Source organism: Amblyomma americanum, chromosome 10 (genome assembly GCF_052857255.1).
Source record: "Amblyomma americanum isolate KBUSLIRL-KWMA chromosome 10, ASM5285725v1, whole genome shotgun sequence".
Taxonomy (NCBI): Eukaryota; Metazoa; Arthropoda; class Arachnida; order Ixodida; family Ixodidae; genus Amblyomma; species Amblyomma americanum.
This window is the reverse complement of record NC_135506.1, coordinates 77,378,953-77,388,214: the sequence shown is the minus strand read 5'-3', so window position 1 is coordinate 77,388,214 and position 9,262 is coordinate 77,378,953. Positions and strand designations below refer to the sequence as shown.

The window sequence follows — 9,262 nt, the reverse complement described above, 5'->3', positions numbered from 1 at the left end:
GTGAAGGTCCAAAAACAGGACCAGATTGAACGATGCATTTTCTTCATGCATGTATGTGTCAAAAAAGACACTTCATATATAAAAAAGGCAAAACAATGTTATATAAAACAAACTGAATGTGCAACATGTCATCTCGCCACACATAACTGATAAAGCATCAGAACAATGTTACCGAACAACAAATTACTGTATTTGTCCACAACAGGCCACAAAAAAATGTTTCACTTTATATTTACCGTGATAAAAAATGCTAACTTTGCACCATAATAAAATGTCCACAAAAAGTGGTCACGCTAACTTCGCTGTGCTAAAAGAAAAAAATGCATGAAATCTTTCCAACAATAAAAAAGAAAAGGCGGAAAATAAGTGTCGAGGCATTGCACATAATCGCCACTACTACACAAAATGTACATGCCTTGCAAGATCTTCATTGTAATTCCCCTTCCATAGATACATTACACATCCGCAAACAGCACACCTGGAACACTGATGTAGGAGTACCCTGTACAAATTACATGATTTGCCTCCAGTGTCAGTGTTTAATTCTTCATTCTTAGTCTAGCTCTGGGACAAAAATGCTGTGCTGAAGCCCTGTAGGAGACTGCATTTCAAATACCTCTTACGGTACAAGTATAGTATTGCCACCATGATCCGCTTTAATGGTGGGCAGTGATGAGCCAATTTCAATCTCCACTACATCCTCTGGCACAATGCACGACACTGCATCAGGGTCTGATCTGCACTTGCTGATCTCGTCAGCCTCAATTTCTTCCACTGCTATCTGGCAATGTGCATCGACGCCCAAGCTTGACGACACACTGTGCAGTACTAGAGTATCTTCCCCATCCTGAGTGCAATCATTTTCAGCTGTACAAGAATCTTCACTGCTTTTACAAACACTTATGCTGTTAACACCTTGGCTTGCTGGCATATAACTGCACCCTGAGCTGCTTTCCAGAACACTAGGCTCAGAGAAATCGTCATGCTCATACTGTGTTTTAGCTCGGCTACATGTGTCAGGCTCTAAATTGTACCCTGCAACCTCAACGCCACAATCTTTCAGCTCAAAATTATTGGCCAAGTTTGATACAGCTGCTTCTTTTAGACCAACACATGGGCTGTCATCGGGAAATGTTGCTACTGGATGATGCTGTGAATCAATTCTTGAGCACACAGGTTCGCTCTCTTCAAATTTTTTTACTCGACAGGAAGTATCGCTTTCAGAAGTTACGCCTGTCTCTATTGCTGCTGTAAAGCTTTTATCAGTGACCAAAGACGAAGTTGCTACACCATCAGGAACATCTGCTGTCATATGTTCACTTTCACACTCTACACTATGCAGAAACATGTCCTTGCACTCTGCAGACAGTTCACAATCAGATGCTTCAGTGATATCCAAAAATTCAGTGTGCTCAGCATGCTTATTGTGAGCTTTCAGCATGGGATCAGGATCTGCTGCAAGGGCTTCAGACTTTATTGAACAAATCCTGTGCACTCTCCCATCATCTTTAAAGCCAGCTTCACTTTTCCACTTGTGTTCTGTTTGTGCAACTTCTCCTCCAACCACATCTAACTGTTTGGTGCCATCTAAAACTACAATATTGACTACTTGCGTCTTGCAACCAGGAGGCATTTCTTTTTTATCGTTGAGCACAACAACATTGCTCACCAATTCCTCGAGCGTTTCCTTGCTTGCTAGAACCACATTATCCGTCTCATGCTTGACAGGCTTCAAAACTGCAGGCCTGAGATCTTTATTGTCCAATTGTTGCTGAGGAGTCCTGAATGCCATTGAAGCTGAACACGATCCAGAGGAGGCTGGTGTGGAAGCAGGGCTCGAAAGTGTGTCATCCTCACCGGCATCAAGTTCAGGGAAATACTTTTCATCTCCAAGATCTTGAAACACCAGTGTCCTGGTGCCATCACTGGCAGTACTCCAAATCTCCAACGAATCACATTTCATATAAGCCTGAGGCTTGTAGTGATGCATTGGCTGAAAATGACACCTTGTATGGTCTCGTAAAGTTGACATATGTGTTGACCGGTAATCGCAAAAAGTACAGCACAGGCCTTCTGAAGTACCGTGGTGCTGAAGATGGTTCACAACTGTCTCACGCCGATGAAATGCATACGGGCATTTGCTGCAGATGTACATACACTTTTCTTCAACAACTGCTGGTGTGGCAGCAGTTGTACTGTCTGACAAAGGCACAGCAGTACTTGGCTCAGAGCCATTTTCAGGTGGCTGAGGACAGCTTGTAACTGTAAGTGGTGCAGGAGGCTCTACTTTCGGCTGCTTCGACTCAGGCACAAGGACTTCATGGAGTTTACGATGCTTGACGAGATTGGCTGCAAGCTTGACAGAGTAGTCACAGTGTGAGCAACGAAATCGTTCATTGCGTCCATGAAGGGTAAGGTGACTTTCAAAGCGATTGTACTTTGAAAATGATGCAGGACATTTGTCGCAGCGAAACATCTTGGGAGGTTGTTTCTGCTTCAGCGCACCTTGGTAGTGAAGGTGCGTGTGTGTACTCACATTGGCTGCACTGTTGGCTGCATAGTTGCAGAAGTGGCAGGCATACACCCCTGTGCTACCATGCAGACTTAGGTGATACTCCAGCGTTGTTGGTTTCTGAAAAGCTGCAGGGCAGCAAATACAGCGGTGCAACTGGACTCCCATGCTCTGAGAGCCAGCATCCACAAAGGCACGAGTCTCGGCTTTCTCCAGAAGTAACATCTGATCAGCAGCAGCTGGAGCTGCAGGAGGGGTGGCAGACTCTGGCTGCTGGCTGCGAATCTCAGCTAATGTAAAGCCATTCTGGCGTTCTGCATATTCTGGTGTATGGACAAGAAGGTGCTTGTGCAGATGAGCCTTGTGTCTGGCTCTGTAGTCACAATGGTGACATGGATACAGATGACCAGACTTGTGGTACGCCTTATGGGTGTCCAAGTCGTAGTGACTTTTGAACATGGCAGGGCATTTGTCACAACAGTAGCTGAATATCTTCTTGCATGATGGTGACTCCAGCTTGTCCTTTAATGCCGAGATCTCAGACTTCTGTGCACCTACAGCTGCTGACTCAGGAACTGTTTTTTTGGCAACTGCTGGCCTGGAAGGCAGTGCATTGAGATTTTCACAGAATGTCCTCATACGGTTCAAGTCCAGCGACCGGTAATCTGCTTTGTGAAGCTTCATGTGGCTGGCGAGAACCCCAGTGTTGCTGCATCGGTAGCTACAAAGAACACACTGGAATTTAGCCCCCTTCAAAGCAGTATGCATGCGTTCATGAATCTTCACATTAGCCCTGCGTTTGTTGGTCAGGGGACAGAATCGACATTTGAACATGCGGTAGGCTGTGCCATTCACCATTGTTGTCATTGTCAGGATTCCACCACTATATGGCGTCCCGTCCAGTGGCCTTCCATCAGCAGATCTGTGTATCTTTTGGTGCTGAACTATCAGGTGCCTGTGGGTTGACCAATAATTGCAATGGGTGCATTTGTGAGGGGCATTCTTGTTGGGCCGATGGAACTGCTTGTGGTACAGGTACTGAGTTTTATTATCAGAGGTGTATGGGCAATTCTCACAAGCATGTTTCTTCGTACCTGCCTTCACAAGCAAGCGAGGAAGGACTTCTGTGGCTCGCTGTTGCTCTTCTTTGTGCAGTTTCATGTGACGGGACAAAGTCTTTTTGACGTTGGCATAGTATGGGCAATACTTACACTTGTAAATAGCTCCTTCTTTAGGCACATGGTGCTTCATGTGAAACTTCATGTGGCATACCTTTGAGCATTGGTAAGGACATGTATTACATTTCAAAATCTTTGGCTCAGCATTCTGCAGTGCATGAGGTACAGCAGGTTTTTCTTCTTTCAAACGAAATGTGTTGCCTTCTTCTACGAAAGAAACATTACTTTCTATGTGTTCTGGACCTGTGTTATGTCGATGTCTGACATGCATCAGGACAATGTGGTACCACTCTGAAATAAAGTTGCAAAGATGGCAACGATAGGGATTTACTGACGCATGTGAGCCCAAATGTGACAGAACTGCTTTGCGTTCAGTATGATTGAAGTTGCAGTGGCCACAATATAGAACCTGCTGGTTAGAACTTGATTCAGGGATAGGAGCTTCCAACTCATCCTGGTAATCTTGGTCTCCATAGGGTATATCAGATGTTACCACTACGTTCTCAGTCTCATCACGACAAATCAGTTGCACTTCCTCTTGATTCAGCCTGGAAGGCTGTGCGGGCTGTAGAACTTCGTCTCCTGTTGAGGATTCCTCTACATCCACTAGGTGAATCTTGTACTCTTCATAATTCTTGAAGCCGGTTTGATCTATGACTACCAACCTGGCCTTCTTGTGCTTTGGGTCATTGCCAGACTTGCTTTTGATATGCTTCTTGACATCCCATTGCCAGTTTGAGCGATAGCTGCAAACTGAGCACATGAAAGGTCTTTTATTGAGGTGCTGTATCATATGGCGATGAAAATGCGATGCTGGTCGGGTCAGAAATGAACACTGCGGACACTTGTATTTCTGAACGATCCTGGGATTAGTGTCAGCTGCACCAGTGTTCTCCTTGTGCATTCGGAAAGCATGGCGCATCATGTCACCTTTCCAATGGCTTGTAAAAGAGCAGTGGGTGCACTTAAAGGCTTTCAAGTTTCCATGGATTAACTCATGCTTTCTCAGTGCTGAAATCCATCGCGCAGTATAGCCACAGAGTTGGCAAACGTGCATGGGCTGCTTGCTCTTCATAGAGATGTCAAGTGCTTGGATAGAGCCAGAATAGTTAGCAAGGGAAGTCGAATTATCACTCTTGCCCAGCTCTATAATGATTGGTGCACTTGTCGTCCCAGCAGCATTAGCATCACTACTGCTCTTTCCACTCGACTCTTCTTGGTGGTTTAGCATTACATGCTGCTCAAGGTGATCAAGCTGGTCAAAACGAATATGACAAAGTGAGCATCCATGCTTCCTATTCATTTTAAAATGAGTTTCCTCATGTCGTTTAAGCTCCGATGGCCGCAGGACTTGCTGAGGACAATATCGACATTTCCCCATTGTCCCTTCATTGTTTTCTACGACAGCAGTCTCTCCAGTTCGCTTCAGAGTCATTTTGAGTGCCGGTGGTGAGGTGGTGTCCTCAGCAGCATCTTCGTCAATCACGAGTTTGTCCTCATCATCATCCACATTATCACGTTCAGTGTTTTCTTCCTCAATATCGGTAGCATCCTTCAAAAGTTCATTGTGGTGGTGCAAGCAATGGGCAGTAAGGCTTTTACGAGACATGGTCATGAAACCACACTTGTTGCAACGGAACTCACTGCCTGAAGTATGGCACTTGAGGTGCCAATCCATGTTCCATTTGTAGCAGGTGTGGAAGTTGCAGAACTGGCATTTGATTTTTGTTAAACTGTGAAAACGCATATGGCTAGTGTAACGACCTTTTTCATGGCACACATAGCCACACTGCTGGCAACGATAGAACCGCCGCTTCAGATGCACTGTCTTTTCATGTTCTTCCACATGAATTTTGCTCTTTGCATGGAAGTTACAACTGCTGCACTTGAACGCTTTCTCTTGAATGTGCACTTTGATCTCAGCAGAAGGGGATGGTGACGATGCAGGTGATCCTATTTTGACCAAATGCTGCGACTTTTCACCATACATCTCCTCCTTGTGGACAATATTGCAGTGCCTCCGTAGTTTCTGTGGCTCTTTGGAAGCATACTCACAAAAAGCGCATTCATGAATGCTAATGCAATCCTCATGAACATCTCTCCTATGGCTGAGAAATTCTCGTGGCCATTTCGTTACCAAGCCACATTCAGCACAGGTATAGGTTCGTCTTACTGTACGCCCTTTTTTGTTAGACACAGGTGGCAAACTCTCGCAAGGCCTCTTTTTTGACTGCTTAACACATTCATTCTGCTCTTCAAGTACACCATTTTGCAGGTGAATCTGATCACTAACATCGCCAGTGACCAGTTCTGGCTCAAGGTTGTTTGCAACTATTTTTTCAGCAGATGCACAGGCAGTGTCTCCACCTTCCATGTTCATTTTTGCAGCATACATAGCATAGCACACTCTCTTGGTTTCCAGCTTCCTCAGTAGCACATCCAAGAACTGTGGGTGTTCATTAGAGGTATGTGCCACAAGCTCATCTTGGTTGTCACACAGCTGGCCACACATTTCACAAATGTTAGCCCTTTTAAGCTTGTGGATACTCCGTCTGTGCCGGTGAAAGTTGGCCTGGTAGCGAGTAACAAAAGCACAAATGCTGCACCTATACATGCGGCTCCTGTGGTTTAAGTATACATGGTTCGCTAGGTGTTTCCTGTTCTTTCCAACAAACTTGCAGCTTTCACACCTATAACTAGGCATGGTGTGGAATCCAGGCTTTGTGTCACTTGCTGTCCTGTCTGCAACCACAGCAACATAGGACAAAGCAGTCAACTTTACTTTTGGCGCGGCCGGGCTTGCACTTCACGATACAACAGCCAGCAAGATGCGTTCGGTAACCCTGTAAGGACGCCAGGTACATCAGGCACAAGTCAACCACTTCCAGTGTGAAGACTCACAGCTTATCTCAAGCTGAGCTCCATGATCCAGCAAGTCTTGAATTTGGGCTGCAATAAGAGAAAAAAGGGGGGAGGGGAGAAGAAAAATAAAACGCAGTTCATTATTTCAGTTCAGTCACACAGCACCATACGCGAATGGTGAAGGCATCCATGCACGGCTCGAAATATCCCACAGCAGGTCACAAGGACTGCAAAGTTATCTGATCAGAGAATGAACCTACTGTTTCATGAGCACAGCAGTGCAGCGGGCAACCGCCCTGCGGTAGTGTTGCTGGGAAGCGATACAGCCCACCGGTCTGCGCGGGACGCAGGCTGCTTGGACAGTCCGGACGCGGACAGAACGCGCGCTCGCTGAAGCCGCGAGCGCGCGCCCTTTAAGTTCAGTCACGCAGTTCAGTCACACAGCACCATACGCGAATGGTGAAGACATCCATGCACGGCTCGAAATATCCCACAGCAGGTCACAAGGACGGCAAAGTTATCTGATCAGAGAATGAACCTACTGTTTCATGAGCACAGCAGTGCTCCGGGCAATGGCCATGCGGTACTGTTTTGCTCGGAAGCGATACAGCCCACCGGTCTGCGCGGGACGCAGGCTCCTTGGACGGTCCGGACGCGGACAGAACGCGCGCTCGCTGAAGCCGCTCCGTACCATGCCAATGCACGCAGAAAAATCCTTGAAAGTGCTCCAACACGCGCTTGCAAACTCTTGCCGCATTCACGGCGTATTATTTGAGTACCGAGCATGCTCCTAGAGTCCAACGTTGTCTGCTACCGCTTGCCTATGCAAGGAGCTGCTCCCGACCAACCCCGGGGGATCGCCATGGCGATGATGCATCATCGCGGCGACCATACGAAAAAAAAACAAAGGAAACCGAAGCAGCTCGCTCAGTGTTGCCCGCTACAGCGTCAAGCTCTTCCCGCCGATGCACCTAGGCGGATATACAGCTTCATAGTGGCCTCGCCACAGCTCCTCGCTTCCGATTACATTCTGTAATGCTTCGACAACGGACATGCCTGTAGCGTCAACGTGTCACAGTGCTTCAGCCGCAGCGGGATGGCATGTCGGTATCACTCGGCGGCCCTCCCAACATGGTTCCCCGTCCAGCGCAAAGATCGGACGAGCACAGACGTCCTCTGGTACTCGGCACCGGTGGGTACCATGGCTACACATAGGTGCGAACTCTGCGCAGCTCCCACTTTCAGTGCTGAACTGTGCAGTAATGATTGAAAAGACCGCTCACCTGATTCCGGTGTCAATGCGAGTAACGGCGTCACTTTTGTAGCTGGCCAGACAAGGCTCGAGGCGCCATGTTGGCCTTTGCCAACAACGCGTCTTCGGCACTTCCTACGGATGGCTGCAAGGTTCTGGTGTTGTTAATGAGCCAGTCGCACCGTATATATTCTTGATGCTGAGTGAACGAACTTCCGCGACGCAAGCGCGCGTATCACTAGCTAGCAGCGACCTGTCGGATCCGCTGTGGGCCCGGCCTGACTCCGCTCTTGCTGCCGCTCTGGTAGCTCTGAGCCTCTGGCAGGATCACGTGAGCGTGACTCTTCTCCCTGGTTTAGTGTTCCTGTAAATGCTCCCCAGGAAAACTACCCTGAGTGTCTCCGTGGGACACAACCTGGGCCAGAGGGCGCTGCGGATGCCAGTGAAGAGCGCCTTCTCCGAGCGACTCCTTCTAGTTGATCGGGCAGGATGACGAGCTTCGCCACTGACTTCTGTGCGTTGCCTCGCCCGTGCGTGAAGGAAACTAGCTTCGCGCGCGCGCACTCGCTTTTTCTGGCTCGCGCTTCGGCGCCGTTGTGAGAGGAGCTTGCTTCGCGCTCGCTATGCTCTCTCCGCTCGAGCGTTTTCCTCGCGCTTTGACACTGCTGCGAAACTTCTGAGCACGCTTTCGTGCTTTAGAGAGGGAGCAGCTCGTGTGCGCGGCGTCAAGCAAAGAGTCCAAAAGGGCGCTGTTTTTGTCACACCCTAGTTTAGTGCCCAGAGCCCATAACCACGTGGTGTACGAAGTGAACACTGAAATTTAGCCTACCTTCGAACGAAACTGGCACGAATGCGTTTCGCGTATTTTTTTTCTTCGTCTCTTCTAATTGTGCTAGCTCGGCTCGATCTGCTTGCTTCCGCCGTGCGTGCTGGTGACGTGTTTCTGCTGCCTTTTTCTTTTCCCTTTCCGCGATGTTTCCATGGTTTTGGCGCTATGCTGCTAACCCCAGTGTCACAGGTCGAATCGCGCCGCGTTTAGATTTGTGCAAAATACGAAAGCGTATTTCGCGATGTCGGTGCGCATTAATGAATCCCATTCTGTTGAGCTTTGAGAGTGTTAGCATGGGCGTGCGGCTGATGCGACCAATATGGTAACGCATTGCCGTTCGTATACCGGCGTCGCGCTCGCCTAGCCGCTTCTGTCATATGGTCGTATTTACAGCAGATGGCGTATTTACTATACAGATATCTAAAAATAATATCTGTTATTCCGGAGCCCTTAAAACGCCTTTGCACACAATCTACATACAGCCTTAGGACGTTAAACTCACAAACCACTGGCACAACTCTGTTCTGATGAGCATCGACGGGGCACGTGACAGTATTGCGCGGCCGCGCGAGGTCTACAGTCTGTAATTTGCAGAACCACATTGCTACGCGTGTGTACGACAGAGACAC

At 48.0% G+C, this 9,262-nt stretch overlaps 1 protein-coding gene across 1 annotated transcript; it reads right to left on the bottom strand.

The window, feature by feature from the left end:
* Positions 1-240: 240 nt before the first annotated feature.
* On the bottom strand, positions 241-8,002 carry LOC144106854 (uncharacterized). The gene is made up of 3 exons (XM_077639800.1): positions 7,836-8,002; positions 6,592-6,639; positions 241-6,533 (listed from the first exon to the last, which is right to left on the bottom strand). Exon 3 carries the CDS (start codon positions 6,392-6,394, stop codon positions 620-622), a length of 5,775 nt encoding a protein of 1,924 aa, XP_077495926.1. The 5' UTR covers positions 6,395-6,533; positions 6,592-6,639; positions 7,836-8,002; the 3' UTR covers positions 241-619.
* Positions 8,003-9,262: the final 1,260 nt, after the last annotated feature.